The sequence below is a fragment of the Chroicocephalus ridibundus genome, chromosome 1, assembly GCF_963924245.1.
Source record: "Chroicocephalus ridibundus chromosome 1, bChrRid1.1, whole genome shotgun sequence".
Lineage (NCBI taxonomy): Eukaryota > Metazoa > Chordata > Aves > Charadriiformes > Laridae > Chroicocephalus > Chroicocephalus ridibundus.
This window is the reverse complement of record NC_086284.1, coordinates 87,578,152-87,599,328: the sequence shown is the minus strand read 5'-3', so window position 1 is coordinate 87,599,328 and position 21,177 is coordinate 87,578,152. Positions and strand designations below refer to the sequence as shown.

Below are 21,177 nucleotides of genomic sequence, written 5' to 3'. Positions count from 1 at the left end.
ATGGCCTATATAATGATAATGCTTGAACAAGGGCTGTACTGCAGCCTACTCCTACTATTGAAACACTTCTGTCAGATGAGGTTTGTGTCTCATAGGTGCTGAGTAGCTAAGACTACAGGAATCTCCTTTTTATTACTGTTTGAAGGTAAAAAAAGAGATCCCCACCAAATCTTTTTATAGGCATGCTGTTCATTTTTATAGTAGGATAATACATGCTGTACACTTAAGTCCTGAAATTGCTGTTCTGGATGCAAGTCATATATTGTGTATGTTTCTGTCTTTCTCAGTGCAGGTTCTCTTTGTTTTAGGTCACATATAGACTTTTATCCTCTATATCATTGCCTACTGCTGCTTTTAATATGATCCATTTTCTTGCTACCTTCACTGAGAGCAGCATTGTCCGTGCTTCCTGTGTTTTTTTTTTCTTATTTTGAATTATTGCCTCTAACTACTTCCTGTTTTTCACACCACCAATGTCCAAAAATCCTTTTTTGAATTCTCCAACTCCTCTTGGTCCTATAAGAATATTAAGTTTAATCTTAATTTTGTATGAGTTTCCATCTCTTTCCATCACAGCTTCCCTTTCCTCTTTTCTGCTCTCAATGTCATCAGTTTTACTCTCTGATGTCTAGTATCCCATACTTCCTTTCTTCAGGTGGTGGTCCACATACACATTCACATTCTGTGTGACCTGGAGTCACAAGAACTCAGAGTTGGAGCCTCTCACGCTCTGTGCTCAGAGGTTATCGATGCGGATACGTGCTAAGTGTGCTAAGGCATACTTGCATGCCCCCCATTCCTCTAGCAAATCTGGGTGGGCAGGGATAAATTTTTTCATCCTGCATTGTTAATGTGCCTGACTTGCAAAGAGATCTTTCATTTTTATTTTTCATTAACACATTTTTACATTTTTTTTTAGTGCTGGCACTCAGATGTTCTGGTCAACTTGGTTCTCCCAAGGATGTGTCAAAGTTTGGGAAGCACAGACTAGTCATCTTCTATTTGTCTCTACCCAGTGAGGACCTCTGTGGATGGCTTTGATTGCTGCACTTTGTGCCAAGCACATATGCAAGCGCCTGCTCCATAACTGGAGTGCTGAATGACCTCCAGGATTGCATCCATCCATGGGTTGGATCTTCAAATTGTTTGTTGCCAGAACTTGCAAGTCTTTGCAGTGTCAGTTCTGGGGCTTTTTTCCCCCAAGGATGTAAAGCTCAAGGACAAGTCTGGGGACATGGAAACACTGCAGTGTGACTGGGTCATTTAAGGCTTGAAAAGCTGTTATCTGTCTTCATCTCTATTCTGCAAGGAACTCCGTCAGTTTCACGGATCTCTTCCTCATCTCCCACTTGCTTGCATAACCTCCTTGGCCTACATAGGCCCATAGCATATCTTACTATGGGATCAGCAGGCTTGATTTAAGTTGCTGGAATCAAGTAGAAGAGATCTTCTGGATCAAGTGCTAGAGTAGTTTAAGCTGGACGCGGGGATGTAGTTCAGTCCTATCCTGACATCCTTGATACTTCTTCTGCAATTGAGCCCCAGTTCAGTGTTGGATACCATTCAAATATGCTAATACACCTTTCTTAGGAATACTTGAGAAGGTAGATAGGGATTGTTCTGGGGGTCTTTCAGTGAAGAACAGTTCATGACACATTTCATGGCTTAGGTGCTGGATGGCTCTCAAAGAGTTCATTGCCCCCTGTTGAGAAAGATCTTTATCTCTAGTAGATAAAGCTCTATTGGAGATACTTGCTTAGCTAGGTAGATATATTAATTTTCAGATATGGTGATATTTCAGATGTCTAAGCCTTCCATCTCTTTTGTTCTGTGGTATTTTATTGGGCTTGAGGACTTTAAGTTAATCAGTAATTCTGTTTAGGTTTTGGTAGCTTAATATGTGTTTTTGACTATCTGCTGGTGTTTCTTTATTCTCATGTTTATGACTAATTTGGTCAGGTTTTTTTCCCTTCCTTTCAGGAATTTATTACTTTGCTTGGATCTAGGTTGCTGTGCATGCCTCTTAAGTGTTATAAAGGCAGTATTCACGACTTCTATATTTCTACTTGGAAGATCTGTGAAGTTCAGGCAGCCTGACTTTATATAACTTATTTCTTACGACGCACCCTGAAATTCTCCCAAGAGTTGTCTCTTCAGTTTCACCAATGTTCTTTGCAAAACAACCTAGTTCCAAGCATATAAAAGAATATATAATCCAGATTTCAAGACGGTCATATTTGCAGAACTAAACCTCTTAGATGGTCCCTGATATTTTGTCTGTTGCTGAGGAAAAGGGTGTGTGGGCGCGATCATTTCTGTGCAGTGGTTGTCCAAGTGGATTTCAGGCTATCAGATGTGAAGTTGCTTCAGCAGAATCATCTTAGGTTGTCAGAGCACATACAATTAAATCATATCAATAACTTTGCTTAGAAACATGTCTTTATCTAACATTTGCTGCGTGACTTGCCTGGAGATCTCTTTAGTTTCACAAAGCAGTGTTCATTGGACATGGAAGCAATCACTAGAATGAAGAGGAGGTTACTTAGCAGCAACTCAAAATCTTTGAGGTCTGTTTTACATGCCCATTAGTTTATCATCTGCCTCATAGTTTCAATATCTCTCTTTATATTTTGAGGTGAGAAAAATTAGGGTGTAGAATGGAGTGTGTTGGTCTGTGTCCATCCAGGTAGGAAAGAGGCCTAGGTATCTTAAGGATACTCTTTCAGAGAAAAAAAATATGTCCATCTTGGAATGATTTTGTCTCACAAATGTGTGGAGTGCCCAACCTGAGAAACTCCAGTTACCGGCAAGTAGAACTTCATATTCTGAGCACTTCTTTAAACATGTTTCTTCTTTGAATCATTAATTTTTTCCTAACCTGAACTATTAGGACTTTTCTCAATGTTCTGTTCCTTGGAATTTGCTGCAGCAGGAAATGTGGATTATGCTGTGAAGAACACATCTGTATTTGTGTGTATATATATGTATACCAGTTATTTTTATTGGAAATAATAACTCCCAGTAAAAATGAATAAACATTTTTAATTCTCTTTTTTTTTTCTCCCCCCAGGATATGGTATCTCAGAAAAACACAGTAAGTACTAAATCCACGTTCATTTTAAATCACAAAATGAAGATACTACATTTAAAGCAACTCTAATAACAAAGCTGACAAGCATATATATGCTCTAGATGATTGAAGCAAGTACATTTTACCTATATACAATTTAAACTAGTGGGAATCTTGTTGACTTCCTTTCCAAAGTAAAGCTAGATTAAAAAATTACTTTTCTTTAGAAGTTCCTTTTTAAGTTCCAGAAAAGTGCCAGTAGATACGTTATATATGTAGGTTGATAGATCAAAATGTAAACTCAGAAATTCAAATTCTCTTTCTCCCTCTACCACTTTCACCCACTTGTGCAAACGTATACGTGTGTGATGCCTTTAATATAGGGCTTCCTCTTGTATCTCAAACAGCTTTGGCTACTTTATACCCATCTTCTTGCTCACAAATTCACAGATTTTACTTAGGAACGCAAAAACTTGTTTCCCAAAGTAAAAATATTCTTACCCTTAATGCAAGTAAAACCAAACAAGTAAGCAAGCCTGAACCAAGATAAAATTTAGTGGTTATTTTAAGCTTATTGGAATATGTCATGATGTGTTATAGACCATTATATATTTTGTCAGACTTTACATCATGTTAGTGATTATTTTTGTTAAACACGACACTTATTTTGAGGACTATTGAATTTGCATAAATATTAAACTTCTATTTATTCCTTTCTGTTGCCCCACATTCACCGTATACTTTTATTTCCTTCAGTTCCCAAAGAATATAGAGCAGGACTAAAATAATAAAGTGCTCTTAGAGTTTGCTAATAATTTAAAATAGAACTAGAAGAGATAATGCATTAGTCACAGCAGTTTATTTTGAGCTGCTGTTTATACTTGGCCACAGCGCTGCATGCAGGCTAAAGATAGATCAGGTTGAGCACATGAGTAAATCCAGGTCATTTTCCTGTCTGTCTTGGTGATCTTTGAACTAGTTTCACCTCTGGGGTGAGAAATGCATTTGCTGGTGTGTAGCTCTGTGAATGGGGAGGCCTGATAATGAGGCAGATTTGCTTGAGAATGCTACTATCCATTAACTTCCTCCAACCCAGAGGTAGCCACAGGAATACTATTGCTGGTTTTATGTAAGTCCTCTCTGCATCTTACAAGCTCTGTGTCCACACATCTGCACTTTGTATAAAGGAAAAGGGACAACTGGGATTGCTCCTAGGCACTGCACACCATTTTTCCAGCAAAGGTGCAAAAATGTCATAGCACAGAATAGGTGTGGAGCCATGTTAAGGGTATAGGGAAGATGAATGTCTAGTGTGTCCTTCCTTCCTTCCTTCCTTCCTTCGGGGAATGTGATTTGGTTCTACTTGACTCCCCCAAACAAGCAATTAAAATTCTGTATTGATAATTTATGGCATACTTGGGTATAAAAGGAAAGAATAATTTGGTATGGGAGTTCAGTTCCCAAGAAAGTATTGCCCTGGCATGAAATTCAAGGTCAAGATTCTGTGTCCCATTGGTTAGGTTTCCTTCCGTAGAGCTCCTCTGAGCTTTGAGGACTGTCTTCTGCTAATTTTACTTAGGGTATATACACAGCTTCCTACTTTCTGTCAAAATTATCACCAATAAAATAAACTGCAAACATGCAGTCTTGCGGAACAGTTTGATTGCCGTGTGAGTGTGGAAAAATCAAGGTTTGAGAGCACAGTGGATGCTGCTGGACTGTAGGATAGAGGAAAATATATTTATCTGTGGAAAATGAGCTTGTGCTTTAGAATTTCTTTAGATGTCAGATAAACATTGGTTTACTGGAGAAATGAAATTTCAAGGACTTTCAAAAACAAAAAATGCTTAAAAATATAATCTTCCCCCAAACCAATGTAACAGACAAGATCCATGGGAATGTTCTATACTGATGCAACATTTTGTTGCTATCCTTGATTATTTTTTTTTTCAATAGGGAAATTTCTCTCTACAGAATTTTAAGGAATGGTGCATAAAAAAAGTCCCAGATTGAGTGAAGGAAAGAGTGCACAAGGGGCTTTTTAAAAGCTGCTGGAGTCAGAAAACAAAATGTACAGCTGTTCTGGCAATAGCTCTAGCATTGGTTGTACATAGGTTGAGATACATACTTTGATCATTTCGATTTGTTTGAATGTGACACTGAAAATACAAACTAGAACTTCCCACTTTGGAAAAAACGTTATGGCAAGCACAGAATATAAGGAGAAAGACTTAATAGTTAATTTTTCTTTAGTTGATGGTATGCCTGAAGAAATTTGAATAGCCCTGTTAATTGCTTTCTGGGAAGGCATTTAAAGGAAAGTAAGATGGCTATTAAACCGAAAGGTTTATTATAGTATGCTTAGGCCTGTGGGCCTGATGAAGTATTTTCAGAGATTTAATTTATATTTTTTTTTATTAAATCCTGTAGCGGCTCTTATAGTAAGCAGAGAATAATGTCTTGGTGTGGAGGAGTCATTAGGAAAAATTCTTGATCTAAAGGGAACAGGATCACAATTTATCCTTGCCACAAGGAATTTTTATGTTGAAAAATTACTTCGTATTGTAATTGGCAGAAATTCTCTTCAGAGTTTCAGTAGCTGTATAAATTAGGCTGTATCTGCTGTTTCAAGGCAAGGAACATTTAAGAAAACTAAACAGAAAGACTTTGGCACTTGGACTCATATTCTCCAATTCAGTAGCCCTAATGGGTTGAAATGAGAGCCAAGGCTCTAAAGTATGATTACATTGTATTAATTTAATAATCTGAAGTAGTATTGCAGAGTAGCTTTCTATTTTTATTTTCTGATTATTTTTACAATATATAAAAGTTTGTATGATAGGGTCATTTAATGATGTATTTCTAAAAAGTCCTGAGGCAGCAAAAGTATTAAAAGAGTTTGCAAAGGGCACAGAATGAAAGAGGAGTAGGAACATCTTAAATACAGGCAATCATTTTTCCTTTGGGGGCAAAATAGTGCAAAGGCAATGCATAACCCAGTAAAGATTATTTTTAATGTTTCTCATCATGAAACATACCACTGTTACTACTGATATAATGAAAACTAAAGCTTTTAAAGTTTATTTATGGAAGTTAGTTTTTATGGAAATATTACTATCTCAAGGGAGGTGTATTTGTAGTGGTTGGATTAGAATTAACTAATCAGGTAATGAATCTGATAGCTTCATAAAAGTAAGGCTTGAAAGCATCTTAATGATGACACGAGGAGAAGCGTAGATAAATAAATCATATAGATAGAGAAATTTTACATTCTGGGTGGCAAAGTATTACACTAGTTTCTTGGCCTTGTAATATGGACTTGCTAGGAATATCTGTGTTAATCTTCTGTTGTTTCCTTCTCTAATAATTTCTCTATTCATGTGTCATGTCTGTCTTTTTGATTCTTATGCTGTTTTGTGGTGGTGTTTTCCTTTTTGTTGTTTTATTTCAATTTGGAGTAGGTTGCCAACCACAAAGCTTTTCTTCGGGTTCAAGTACCTCCTGAATACCACAGTGGTAATCTGATAGGCAAAGTATGTATCACTTTAAATCTGCTTTCTGTTGAATAGATATGCCATCTTATTACTGTGTTTCTAGGCATTTAAAAATGTATAAAGATACATTAAGAATAGTGCTCGGCAGGGTCTTTCTTTCAAAGTGATTTTAAACTTGGAGTACTTGTTCCTTGCAAGCTAGATACCGAGCATTTAGAATGTTTGGTTTGTGATAATCTCTCTTCACAGTATTTACATAAAAATACTGCATATATTCAACTTCAGAAGAGAAAGTATTTTTTAAAAGTTTGTAATATCTTAGTCACCTATATTTCAGGGTGGATAGGAATGTAATGTCACAGAAAACTGTTGTGAAAACCTGAGCCTGAAGACAACAGTAGATTAAACTCTCTGAACACTCAGAAGTTAGTGACTTCTTTGAGTCAATGCAGTTCATTTTCTGTTATCCTGTGTGTTTTCCTTCTAACTGCTTTGTAAGGTAGGGTAAGCAATCCTAATACTCTGGATGCTTGAGTAAGTGGCAAAATGAAATGCATGGCTCAAGTAAAATAATTGTGCTATTAGCTGTGCAGGTATAATTCCCTCTATAAAAACGCAGAGATTTTACTCAACATTATTTGAAAAAAAAAAAAAATCAGCCCTTTAATTCTAGTGTAGTATCTCTGTCACAAAGTGACAGTTTCACTGGAATAATTGTAGCAATACAATTAAAAAAACCTGTTTATGTTATTAAGGTCAAAAGACTACTTTAACAACATTAGCAAAATGTTTAGAGGAGCATTTTAAGAAAAAAGCTCTTTGTCATTTGGCATTTGGCCTGGCTTGCCTTGAGCCTAAAAATGGCCTATGTGGGCCTAACTCTTTCAGACCTTCAACAAAGGCATGGCCCTATGCTTAATTCCTTTAACCATTTTCCTCCGAAGAACGGGTCCTTCTCTCAACTTAGTTGCAATTATTTCTGTATGGTTTTTGTGTTCCTAAACTTTTGGCTCTTTTTGTGGTAGATTTTAATGTGTTCTGATTGAATACAAAAGTTTCATTGCTAGCTTATTGGGCATACATTGTTTGCTGGAAGATGACCTGTTGAGAGCTTCCTTTTTTTCAGTCTGCTTGGGTTTTTTTGTATTTTTTAACTTAAAAATTCCTCCAAATAAGTCAATAAAAACAGCTTAACTACTAATCGTGAAATAAACCAACTTAGTATACAGTCTTTATAAGCTATGAAGTTATAATTCTATTACAGTTGAGTCATAATTTATAGATTATATATATTTGCAGCTAGAATTGCTATTTAAGTTACTTCATGCATACCTGTGCCATTTATTCATTATCTAAAAAAGCAATAGTTGGTGTATGATAGAACAGTAATTTTCATGATTATGAGCTTTTGGTATCAGAGACCAGCATCGTGAGTAGGGAATCTGAAGAAGCAAGGATGATATTTTCAGCCATCTCTAGCCCTTGATAGTGCCAGAAAAGTAGATGCACAGAACTGCTTTTGTATATAATGAAGGTAAGAAAGACTCTATTAGAAAGGCCACAAACTCTATATCATAGAATCATAGAATGGTTTGGGTTGGAAGGGACCTTAAAGGTCATCTAGTTCCAACCCCCCTGCCGTGGGCAGGGACACCTCCCACTAGACCAGGCTGCTCAAAGCCTCGTCCAGCCTGGCCTGGAACACTTCCAGGGATGGGGCATCCACAACTTCCCTGGGCAACCTGTTCCAGTGCCTCACCACCCTCACAGTAAAGAATTTCTTTCTAATATCTAATAAAAATCTACCCTCTTTCAGTTTAAAACCATTACCCTTCATCCTATCACAACAAGCCCTGATAAAGAGTCCCTCCCCATCTTTCCTGTAGGCCTCCTTTAGGTACTGGAAGGCTGCTATAAGGTCTCCCCAGAGCCTTCTCTTTTCCAGGCTGAACAGCCCCAACTCTCCCGGCCTGTCTTCACAGGACAGATGCTTCAGCCCTCTTATCATTTTTGTGGCCTTTCTCACCCTCCTCCGGACCCTCTCCAACAGGTCCATGTCCTTCTTGTGCTGAGGACTCCAGAGCTGGACACAGTACTCCAGGTGGGGTCTCACCAGAACAGAGTAGAGGGCGAGAATCACCTCCATTGACCTGCTGTCCACGCTTCTTTGAATGCAACCCAGGATGCGGTTGGCTTTCTGGGCTGCAAGCGCACATTGCCAGCTCATGTTAAGCTTCTCATCAGCCTTCTCCTCAGGGCTGTTCTCAATCTGTTCTCTGCCCAGCCTGTATTTGTGCTTGGGATTGCCCCAACCCAGGTGTAGGACCTTGCACTTGGCCTTGTTGAAATTCATGAGTTGTCATGGGCCCACCTCTCAAGCCTGTTAAGGTCCCTCTGGATGGCATCCAGAGTGTCGACTGCACCACACAGCTTAGTGTTGTTGGCAAACTTGCTGAGGGTGCACTCAATCCCATTGTCCGTGTCTCCGACAAAGATGTTAAGCAGCACCGGTCCCAACACCAACCCCCAAGGAATGCCACTCATTACTGGTTTCCCCTTGGACATTGAGCTGTTGACCACAACCCTTTGAGTGCAGCCATCCAGCCAGTTCTTTATCCACTGAGTGGTCCATCCATCAAATCTGTGTCCCTCCAATTTAGAGACCAGGATGTCATGCAGGACAGTGTCAAACAGTTTCCACAAGTCCAGATAGATGACATCTGTTGCTCTCCCCTTATCTACCAACACTGTAGCTCCATCATAGAAGGTTACCATATTTGTCAGGCATGACTTGCCCTTGGTGAAGCCATGTTGGCTGTCACCAATCACCTCCTTATTTTCCACGTGCCTTAGCAGAGAGTCCAGGAGGATCTGCTCCATGATCTTGCCAGGCACAGAGGTGAGACTGACAGACTTGCAGTTCTCTGGGTCTTCCTTTTTTTCCCCTTTTTGAAAATGGGGGTTATGTTTCCCCTTTTCCAGTCAGTGGGAACTTCACCAGACTGCCACGACTTCTCAAATATAATGGAAGGCGGCTTAGAAACTACATCCGTCAGTTTGCTCAGGACCTGTGGATGGATTTCATCAGGTCCCATGGACTTGTGTATTTCATGTTCCTTAGATGGTCTCGTATGATGGGGCTTTATAATTTATTATATGTAAATATAATAAATATGTAAATATTGAACAGAAGAGGCTAGAAAATTGGAGCTCGTTGTTTTTCAGACAACATGACATACTCAAATATGTGCAGGGTTCCTGACTTCAGCAGAGAAAAATATGTCTGTCATGGATAAAAATGTGGCTTTTATTGCATGGATCTCACTATCCAAAAAGAGGCAAGAAATCTAAGTCAAATAGACAAGATATTGGCTGAATAAGATTAATATAATGTTTCATGCGTATCATTTAATTTTTTTCTGAAAATTGCTTTGCTTTTTCAGTAGATAATTGCAGTTCTCTGTGTCACGAGATACATCATACTTCAAATTGGATTTTTTTTTTTTTCCATTGCAGGAAGAGCTAGTTCACTGTTACAGGTTTAAGAATAGAGTGTATACACAAGAAGCTTTTACGTTGCACTGAGCTCAGTGTTTATTTGAATGAACCTGAGACTAAGTTGTTTTAACATAATGGTAGTTTGGGTTGCAAGTTTTCTGACTTTTTTAGTAGGAAGTTAAGATAACATTGCAACAGATAATGATATTGTTACAACAGAGATACTGTACTGTGGGTTTATGAGGAAGGAATGTGGCTTGATCTTTATCTGTTAGAAGTAATTTAAAATTCTGAATCCTTACAGACTCAGATCAGCAACAGGATGTCACTGATACATGTTTTTTTCCACCTGTATTTTTAGTAACTGCCTGCCCTATATTGGTACTTCCTGCGACAAGTTTATTTCTCTTGTCTAGTTTATTAATGCATATAAAAACATGCGATCTTCATATCCATTCTTTCCATTGTCTTGGCATTCTCCCATTGTTCAAGGTGACTTTAAAATGCTACAGCTTTACTGCAGGCTTAGATGATATGAAAAAAAAAAGAAAAGTATGATTTTGCTGTAGTTATTTGATGCCTTTATTTGATGCCTTGTTATCCCCAAGGTGGTGGTTGAAGGGTATTTAGTGGTTGTTGATTGTGTTAGATGTATCATACTGCCCCATGCTTCAGCTAGTTACTCTGAAATGCAAAGTTTACTTTTCTTTTAAACACCAGAGAATTGTGATACTCAAAATAGGATACTGGTGCTTCTAGTGGCTGTGGAAAACTTTGCAGTTGTCTGGTTTTGGGGGTCTTGCTCAGAAGTTGAAGACTGAACTTGCTGGTTCTGGGCTCTGAAGGGCATTTCCTGTTTCCTCTACCCATTCAGCACCTTGATCATGCTTACACTTTTTATGTGGCATGGTAAAGATTTTTTTGGTTTAATTCTAGAATTTTGTGTTAAAATTCTTACATATATTACAAAACATATCAAAGTTTTGTTGGTTGGTTTGTTTGGTGTTTGATGACTGCATGCAGCAGGTGTTTTGTAGGCTCCTTTAATCCTATGGAGATTAAAAATCTCCAAAAGTCCTTCCAGTGCCTGTGTTTCTGTAGTTCTCTCTCTCTTTGAGGGGAGCTCTGCATCATATTCTTGTGTTAAACAGTGTGCTAAAGCTTCATAGTGCACCAGCCCTAATCTAGCTGGTTTTTCTGACAGCAAAATATTTTGTGTACACACAAGCATATTTCCATTTTCATTTGTTTTCTAAAGTCTGCATGTTTTTCTTTTAGGCTTCCAGTGGCAATTATTATTTTATTCCATACATTGTCACACCTTGTGCTGACTACTTTTGCTGTGAAAGTGATGCCCAACGAAGAGCTTCTGAGTATATGCAGCCCAGCTGGGACAATATCCTGGGGCCACTTTGTGTTCCGCTGGTGGACAAGTTTATCAGCCTTCTCAAGGATGTTCATGTTACATCATGGTAATTTTAGAACACATACACCTTCAGAACCTTTGGTTGTCTCTTTTTAATGTTATGAAAAAAGATACAGAATCTCTAGTAGTTATTTTTTTATTTCTTATTTTTCACTGCACTTAACATAGTGTTAAAAGAAACTGCTAACTTTACTGTTTTCTGCATTGATGTTCTGCAGCTGTTGCAGTTAACTAACCATGTTATGCTAGAAACTGACTTACAGTTACTTTCTGAAATACCAGTAAAGCAAAGGCAGTCCACGGGTAAGGTAAAGTGCTTAAGCATAAATTGTAGTGCATAAAGTTGTAATAGGAGATAATATGACAGCCTCTTCACAGAGCTCAAAGCCAAAGACTGTCCTTTTCTGTCAACAAATAAGTGTGTGTATATGTTGCAGCAATGAGCAATCAAATGTAGCTTCTTGGTTTGTTTTGTTTTTTTGTTTGTTGTTTGCTTTTTAATATTAGCCTTCTCATATCACCTAATAAACATGATACTGTTAAGCCACTTCTACAAGGGACTATTGGAGTTTTGAGGATTGGGCCTGGAAATGGAAATCTCTCTTTCTCGATTGCTCACCCTGTACTCTGCAGCTAGTCTGGTTTTGTTTGTATTTCTGAAAACACTGGGAGAGACTGAGCTTCTACGTCTCCCTTTTCCCACTGTCTGTAGCATGAAGCACTGAGGGTCCTTCGATTTCTTTCTCTTTCACCATTGCTGTCCCATCCGAGTGAAAAGCTTGCCTAAAAAACTCCTTTTTCTGCCTGGTCCCACTCATAGGATCACATAGATGACCCTGCCCACACACACACCTTGTCCCTTATACCTCCATCCATAGCAGATCTACTATTCTGTGGCACCTTGCTGGGCAGCAACTGGGATATTGCTGGCCTGAAGAAGCTCAGGCTGCTGCCTCCTGCTTCTCCAAAGTAGTGCTAGAGGGGAGGCTACATGCAAACAACACAGGCCCACTTTGAGGAGAGGGACAAGAAGAGGAGCAGAAACTCAGTAAAGCTGGTCAGCATACAGGAGAGCTGTGCTCAGAAGTGCAGGCTTGTGAAACTAGTAACACAGTTGGTCCTGGTATTAGTAAATTTTGCTACTGCTTAGTGTTTGTGTCATTGTGAAATGGTACTCTGGGCACCAACTGTCCAAAGCTACCTGTATACTTTGTCTCTGACGTTTTCCACCAAGGTTGTGGGTGATTTTGGTTTGATAATTGTGTTGTGAGGTCCTACAGTAAAGCCTCTTTTCTGTCTTCCATTTTCAGGCTGAAGTGCCTGAAAAGATGCTTTTGTACAGCTGCAGAATTAGACACTGTTGTGGTAGATCGCTGTGAAGAGGAAGATGTAGCTAGATGATACTTCATTCCTGACAAAAGCTTGAATAAGGTTGTAGAGGTTAAGTGTTGTATCATTTTTGAAAGTGAGACTCACATTCCCAAATAACTTGTATACTTTTGAAAAACATTATCCAGTATCTCCCTTTGGTTAGGTTAGCACAAGGATGACTAATTATCATTAGTCTGACAGAAGGCAATGCTGGACAGAAACCTGAGATTGGAAAGCCATGGTGAATTTGGCCTAACCTCCACTGACAGTGAAATAACTGTTAAAAGCTTTCCAATAGTGCTTACTATGACCTTGCTGCTTTGCATTATAAACGTCTTGCATGTTATGTGTAAGATATAATGTGTATTAGACAGAGAACTTAGTTTTCTTTGCTATGTGTAGAGCTTATGCTAAGCAAAGTTGAATACTTTACAATATTCATTTGTAAACAAAAGCACTGTATGCACTTGAGTATGTCAGGTGGTATCGGCTAACTTCCAAACTATAGATTCCATAAGCTGCTCCAGATAAAGTTACGTCTAAGTAGTCTGTCCAGGTCATTTAAAACTCTCACGCTGATAACGCATATGTGATTTTTGTATTCTACAAAACTATGGTGTCGCGTTGTGCACTGATGTTAGTGTAAATAAGATACATTTACTGGGAGATTTTACATAGAACCTCCCCACATTATGTATTATATTCATTGAACAGACTGCAACTAAATCAGCCTTTGATGGCTTGTTTTTCTTTTAGTTTCTCTGTTTAAAAGCCTCTTACATCCTTTTGTGATAAAATCATGTACCTCCTCTTTACACCACAGTGGTCTTTAATCTCTCTGCCACTTTATTATCCCAGTTGCTGCCACCTTTAGGATACAGATACAAAGCACCACATCTGTCATGGTCAGTAATGGGGAAAAAGAATGCCCAAGTTTTACTGTGTTGATAAAATTATCTCATAATCCTGGTTATAAACGTATTGATACATAGTCCCACAGTCTGAGGTGGTGCAAAGTGAAATATGCATAATGTGGAAACATTTGATGTGCAGCTCACTCTTAGGAAATGGTACTTTTTACTAGAAATTATGCTTTTTGTTAGAAATATAATTGTGTTTCATAAGAAATATCTAACAGTCTTCTTCCCGTATGTCTATCTTCTATTTCTTTAGTGCCTATTATAAAGAAACACTGCTAAATGATATTAGAAAAGCTAGAGAAAAGTATCAAGGAGATGAACTGGCTAAGGAGCTGGCCAGGATTAAGCTTCGTATGGATAATACTGAAGTGCTGACATCTGACATTGTCATAAACCTGCTTCTTTCTTACAGAGATATTCAGGTACGTTCCTAAAGACTAAGGAAGATTATTTTACCATGGGATTTTGGCTCTTGTTTGTTCTTCTGTATATCATTGTTTGTTAAACATTGATTCAAGGCTGAAACTAAATTGTTACATTGTTTCTTTGATTTGACTGTTGGGCAATTTATAGGGCTTTAGACTCTTATTTATTTTGCCTATGAACAAGAGACACAGTTAGGTGAGTTCCTGAGGTCTCCTCCTTTGTTTCTGGTCATTTTTAATGTCCTTTAAAAAGAAGAAAAAATCCCCTCCTGACACAAGCTGTTTGCTTTTCCCTTCCCTCCCTTTCCTTCTCTGCCCCCAAAGTCAAATATATTTAGAAATGAAGAAAATGCATTTGTTGTGGCTGTTGTATTGGCCAGAGGTGCCCAAGTTGAGAGCTATCCTTCAAAGAAACTTCTATTTGTTTTTTAAATATAACTGCACCTTTTTTTCTTGACTTTGTTTTTTAAATAAGTTCTGTTTTTGCTAAAACACAGCCTGAATACTGTATTTCCAAACCACCCATCTGGGTGTTTGACACCTCTTTTAAAATATACTTCCAATCATTCTATGGGATTTTTTTTCCATCAGGAGCTATGTTGGTTATTTCATAAGTATAAATGGGTTGTGAGAGCAGTGGGTGACCACATCATCCTGTATGACGCAGCTTTCCATTCTGAGATGCATATTTCCCTGCAGCACTTTATCCATCTTCATTTTGATCACCTCTGGTGATCATTTGAATTATTTTGAAAGATCTTCTCTGTTGAGAAATGTAATAATCCTGAAATATGTTTTGAACAAACAAATTAAGTAATGTGAAGCCATGTGTGATGTCAGTAAACTGGCCTCTTCAGTTATGTATATGTGGGTTATCCCTGTGAAACAAAAATGAATGCACACCCGTCTGACACATACCGTAGAATGAACTGTGCTGAAGTCTGTGATGACCTGATGAAGTGTCATTCATCAGAAGTCCTTAATAAGGCCTGAAAGAGCCAGAATTGTCACCTCTCCTTCCTGGTGCTGGAAGTGTAATTGATCAAACTGGACAGAGGGATTTAGTAATTGGGCAGCAGCATTGAGGTAAGAGCCAAGTACTGCCATGGATAGACAAAATCCCTCTTTAATTCCTTACACAGAGTTTGTGGCTGTTTCACTGACTCTTCTAGGAACAGTTACCTGAGATACTGTCTAGCAATCATGATATGTTTAAGTTTAGCTTTCCTCTGCTTTCAGTTCCTTTTATTTCCTTTTTTTTTTTTTTCTTATTTCATACCAGGACTATGATGCTATGGTGAAGCTGGTAGAAACACTAGAAATGCTTCCTACCTGTGATCTGGCTGATCAGCACAATATTAAATTTCATTATGCTTTTGCATTGAATCGGTAAGAATGGTTGCTTGAGATTGTTTCATTTTATTGCTGTTCCATGTGGGCTTACATATAAATTTATAGTGCAGATCATATAAAATTCTTTTCCCTTTCTGCACACACTTGATATTCACCACGGTTATTTTTCCTTGGTCCCATATTTTCTGTATACCAGAACAGCTTATAACTTTTGAAATCATTGTTTTCCAACAAGTAGCATTTTGTTAACAACATGATGAGAGTGTATCTGTTCCAAAGGCCACCAGAGTAATTGTGAAAGACTTCAGTGATACCAGTGGGTTCTTGGTTAGGCTGAGATTGTTTGTTCTGAGTCACTGATTATTCTGAACATCTTGAAAAGTTTAGCATAATAGAGTTATGGGTGAGTTATTAAAGTAATAGGTAACAAGCACTGCTTGATCCATGAATACACGTTCATGATACTGTCCTTGAAAGGCCGAAAGGTGATCTGGACCTACAGTCACATTGCTAGATTAGGAAGCACAGAAATCTTATTGAAATTTTCTAGTTAGCTACAGATTTCTATGTATAATAGTTGCTTCATTTCTAAAGAATTTATATTAAGATTGTATTGTAGAAAATAGATCTTATACAAATGAAATAACATGTAAAAATAAAAAAAAAGTAACTGGTTAGGTGCAATCTACATGCTATTAAAAATTGTGACCTGCTATCTAACTAAAAATTATCACTGGGCAGCATCAGGATGGCATATTTCAAAGGGATTAAGAGCTTAATGTTAGATCTAGAAAAACAGTTCCTGTGGCATTTTATGGAAAGTAGTAATAAGTCTGGTGCCATTTGACAGTTTCATTAGACTTAGGAGTAAACGCAAAATCATTGCTTGGAAAAATATTGGATATCACTGTGGGGGTTTTTTTGTTTGTTTTGTTTATTTTTTATCACTCTGGTTTGGCAACGCCAATAGCACCCTGGTGAGATAAGACAAAATAAATTGCTCATGAAGTTGCTTTTCCATCAACAGGTTTCATTAAATCAATCACTAGCCTGAATCAGCATCACTCTCCTTGTGTTCTTCTGGGAACAATTTAAACATTTCTATGGAAAAGATTTCTCAGAAATAAATGACCAGTTTTCCATCAGTAAGCTTCTACAGATGTTTTTGCCTTCTTGAAACAAAATGATGGACAAAAGTCAAAAGTTAAGAATCGAACATTTTTAGAACAAGTCCACTGAGTTCAAAATGACCCCTGAAGTGTTGCTTTTAGCATCTTACTTCCATAGGACTTTTTAGTCACTTATTTTTTCTGTTTTAAAACCAAATTCTTTTTAACGAGTTCTATCAGAATCTATTCATAAAAATACAGAACAATGTTTTCACTTAATACTCTATTAATTACAGCATACATAACAGTATTAATGTTGCACAGTACAACTGATTGAGCCTACCAGGAACAAAATACATCATAAGCAAAACAGAATTAGCAGCTGTAAGAATATCTGACCCTGCAGAAGTTAATGTTTGCTGAATTTCATTATGAAAGTGTGCCAGAGCCGTGATCATAATCAACAGAGAAAGTAGTTAATTTTTCCTCTCTGACTCTGTAACTGAGTTCTCTTGGCAACTAATTTCAGTTAGCATTTTGTAGTCAATGTTATTCTAGTGCTGCATAGAGCTAGCGATGTGACGGGCAAATGGTAGAGAATTGCTTCTGGGGGCCTTGGGTCTTTGCTGGTACATCAGGTGCACAGAAGACCAATCTGAACCACAGTTGTGTGCAGTTCTGGATCCAAGTTAACAAGTTGTGCTAAGGGAAAGGACAGGGATGTTTTACTTTAGATTCAGTACTGTTCCAGTCTAGCTGCGTGTCTTCTGGTTCAGAGCCAGCCTGGGTCTGGCCTGGCTTGGATCATGAGTAAAACAAGCCTGGGCCTGCCTGCAGAGTGCTGTGCAGAAATGTATTAAAGTACTTAGCTATGACTTCATGTAGGGGAGGCAGACATTTCCTGCTACCTTGATTCACATAGGAGGTTTTTAAGCACAGCACCTCTCCTAGATCACTAACTTCTTCCCTGGTTTCCATTTCAGAGCAGTCCATCGAGAACATCTTAGATTTGTATGTCTTATATCTAATAACAAAGGCTAATAATGGATGTTTTCGATGACAGGCTTGTGCTTGTTTCCAAGTCTGAGCTGCATGTTTAGAAGTCCTAGGAAGTAAAAGGCCATTCCTCCATCTGTGTTTTTAGCTAGTTAAATTTGAGTCCACACACAAGCAGAGCAGAGTGCTCTCTTTTATACAGACGTGGGCTGGTTTAAGACATTGTTTGTTGTTGCCTCCCAGAAGAGATTTAGGTCAGATGATTGTATTTTAATTTAGGTATAGGATGGAACATATCTTTAGGTATAAGTTCAGCCCAAATGTACAGCATGAGTGTTTTCAATATTTGTATTCACAGCTTTGGTATGAAGTAAGATGCTGTGTAATTGAGGGATGGGTGTTTCAGAGATTGGTGGCTGTTTGCTTCAGTCCATGGGTATACCTTGCCTGGGAGGCAAGCACTGTGTAAGGTGAAGATGAGGTATGGGACCTGCCATGAAAGGTTGTTCTCATAGTTCCAGATCCTTGAAAGCTACAAAATTTATGAATTAAGGTTGCCATTTTATTCCCTCTGTTTTAAATGTGTGTCTAATTGAAAGCTGTCTGAATTTTTTCCTCAAGAGCTTTGCCTTGTGTGGTGCACTAGAATAGCTGGAGGTTAGCTGGTCGGTATCCCAATACTTGGTGTCGAGCTGCTTGTTAAATACGTAAGAGTGCAGTATGACAAATAAATACACGTTTATTGTATGGCATAGCCCTCCATCCTACACATGAAGTATCGTTTGTTCCTTATGGGTCCTTTCATGTTTATTGTTACAATACCTGGGTAATTTATCACCACGTCGTGGAGAAATAGGGCAATGGTGTTTACTTACATTTACAGATGTGGAACTAACACACAGATACATGAGGTCCACTTATTAAAGGTTCTTAGCTTGATGTGTCTACAGTGTGATTTCTCTTTGGAAGTACAAAGCAGGATGCAACATATTTAAAATTCCCATTGTCTTCAGCAATAAATGTAAATGCACCTTTATTAATTAGCCTTCGGGCTCCCAAGCTAGCGCTCCTATAAAATGAGGACTACACATTTGCGTGGCAAGTCTTTGGGTGAAGGGACCTGCTTAAAGCTAGAAGATAATCATGCAGGATGGCCTCCAGCTGACTCAGTTGTGTGGCTGTCCTTTCTCCTGAAGCTCCTAGCCTCTACTCTGCCTGCATCCCAACTTCCAAAGCAGGGGCCTCAACACCAGTAGCGAATGCAAGTCTATGGCAGAACCTCGCAGTAAAACCAGCTCTTGTATGAGATGAGCAGTAGTCATGTTTCCTTTAAACAAAAAACCCCAAATGAACAAGCCCAAAACCACACAAAAAAACCCCCTTGGTCACACAGTTTAGTTTTACATTGGCAAGTACACATATGGGGTCTGAATTTATGTTGTAATGATGACCCGAATTTCTGGTTGTTTTTTTCTGAAATTTTGAGGCTTTTGCAGTTTTAAAAAGTGTTCCATGTTGTGCCATGGTTTGTGTGTCACTATGTTTGTTACTTTTGTCCACTCTGCTTTCCTGTGTGAGATACAGCTGTAGCTCATGGGACTAACTTAAGTTAATATTACTAGCCTTAGGACCTGGCTCTCGTTGGATGAGCTCTTTCATGTACTCCTCTTATAGCTGAGGTCTGCCAAGTGCTTTTATTGATGAATTTCTAGATTCACATGCATAGGAGCTGGCCAATGATCCTTTTTTTGTGGATGCTTTCACCCTGGGATTTGATCTCTTACAGCATCTGTATATGTGAATACGCCCAGTTACCCCTCCAATAAGTAATTGTGAAAGAAAGTACAGTGAAAGATGATCTTAAAGGTTTTTTTGAAAAAACTACTGTTGTTTTCTACCAAGTCTTTTGTAGAAAGCAATAACTGTGATATTGCATTTTTAAACAAAAAGTTTATAGAATATCTTATCTTAATTATTTTAGAATAAAATGAACCATTTCCTATTCTGTGTTTTCTATTGCCTCAAATTATCTAAAAACATTGAGCAAGTCACACAAGCAGTACAAATCGTGATCAAAGCCAATGGGACAGGAAAGCTTTGCAGTCAATTTCTGTGAATTTTACTTGTTTGTAATCAGGTTAAGAGAGTCATAAAAACAGATGCTAGTTTGTTCTTTATTGTTTTATTTCCTGTTGCTGTAGTATATATATCGCAGATAGACATAGTACAGCTACTTATAGTTAAGTCAAATGCTAAGTGTGCTTGTCAGCTGGCTACTTGCTTAGGATCTAGTTCACTAATTTAGGGCTGCCTAGAAAAGTTTTTGATGATTCACAGTACACTTATGCTTGAGTATTTTCCAATTGGCCTTATTTACCAGGACACGAGTTACCAAGTTCTGGAAGCTTGCAGAGAGGCTAAAGGGTATGCCAAATTCTGCTCAAAACAGACTAGATTTTATAACCAAACCCAGCTCTGGCATGAGGCCAGAGCTGTGAAGACTTCAGTCTTTTTCCAAGGCGGTTCTATCTTCACTTATATTAAAGATGAGGGCAGCTGCAGTCACTGTGATTTAGCTCAGCATGTTGTGTTTTAACAAGCAAGGTATTCCAATACAATAATAAAAAAAGGCAATTAGCAAGTGAAGGGTGTAACAGGGTGCAAGTAGAAAATCACTAGTAATTGTGAATAATAGTAGCCATAGGAAATTATTCCCATTGAAAAACACTGGGTTATTTAAAACGTTCTATTCTGTGATTACTCAGATTTAGTAAAAAGCACATCATGGGGTTCCTCATTTTATATGAGTGGCTTGCGTGAAGCACCTGAAGTATATCAGGGCAGGGATGGGGTGGTGGAGAAGCTGTTTTTTTCATTGTCATATCTAACTGGAGACTTGCAAATTTAGTTCCAGTCTCAACAGTCTTAAAGCCCAGTTTAGGGTCTTGTTTTTGTCATTCACTGTTTCAAATATTGAAGGTTCTACTATCAAATTGCATCCTTGGTGAAATGTGTCTTAAGTCACAAATTTGTTTCTTGTTTTAAGTGAGAGTGCAAGTGTAATAACTCCAATTCAAATTAGCAGTTGTATTACCCAATAATTAAGAATTTTTTGAAATCTTTTTCGCTGTAGATTTCTGTAGAGTTAGCAGTTTAGATCATCTGCTATGGAGTCATTAAGGCATACTTAACTAACAGTGTCCTATTTTTATGCAAGGAAATTCAAAACACGTATTTTATCATTAATTACGTATCATTACTGTAAGCAAAGGTATTTTACATGATAATAAATGAACACAGTGTCTTATGTGAAGACCATTTATTTTATGAATGGTTATATTTATACTAACGGATTAAGTTGTCTCACTAACATTTCTTCTGTAATGTGACAGTGAGATCATGGTTTTTTTTTTTATTGTAGTATGTGCAGTAAACTATTGATAGCTGCTTCAAGGCTGAAATTAGAAGATAAACAAGATTCATACAGGAGTAGAGTGGAAAAAACATGTTACTCT

At 38.0% G+C, this 21,177-nt stretch overlaps 1 protein-coding gene across 4 annotated transcripts in view; it reads left to right on the top strand.

Moving 5' to 3' along the window:
* The window catches only part of MAP3K15 (mitogen-activated protein kinase kinase kinase 15), a 94,149-nt gene that overhangs the window by 29,596 nt on the left and 43,376 nt on the right, over positions 1 to 21,177 (top strand). For all 4 annotated transcript variants that reach the window (XM_063342691.1, XM_063342692.1, XM_063342693.1 and 1 more), the window contains 4 exons: positions 3,071 to 3,094; positions 11,341 to 11,534; positions 14,033 to 14,201; positions 15,487 to 15,593. In XM_063342691.1, coding sequence (XP_063198761.1) covers positions 3,071 to 3,094; positions 11,341 to 11,534; positions 14,033 to 14,201; positions 15,487 to 15,593 — 494 coding nt within the window. The remainder of the gene's footprint in view (positions 1 to 3,070; positions 3,095 to 11,340; positions 11,535 to 14,032; positions 14,202 to 15,486; positions 15,594 to 21,177) is intronic.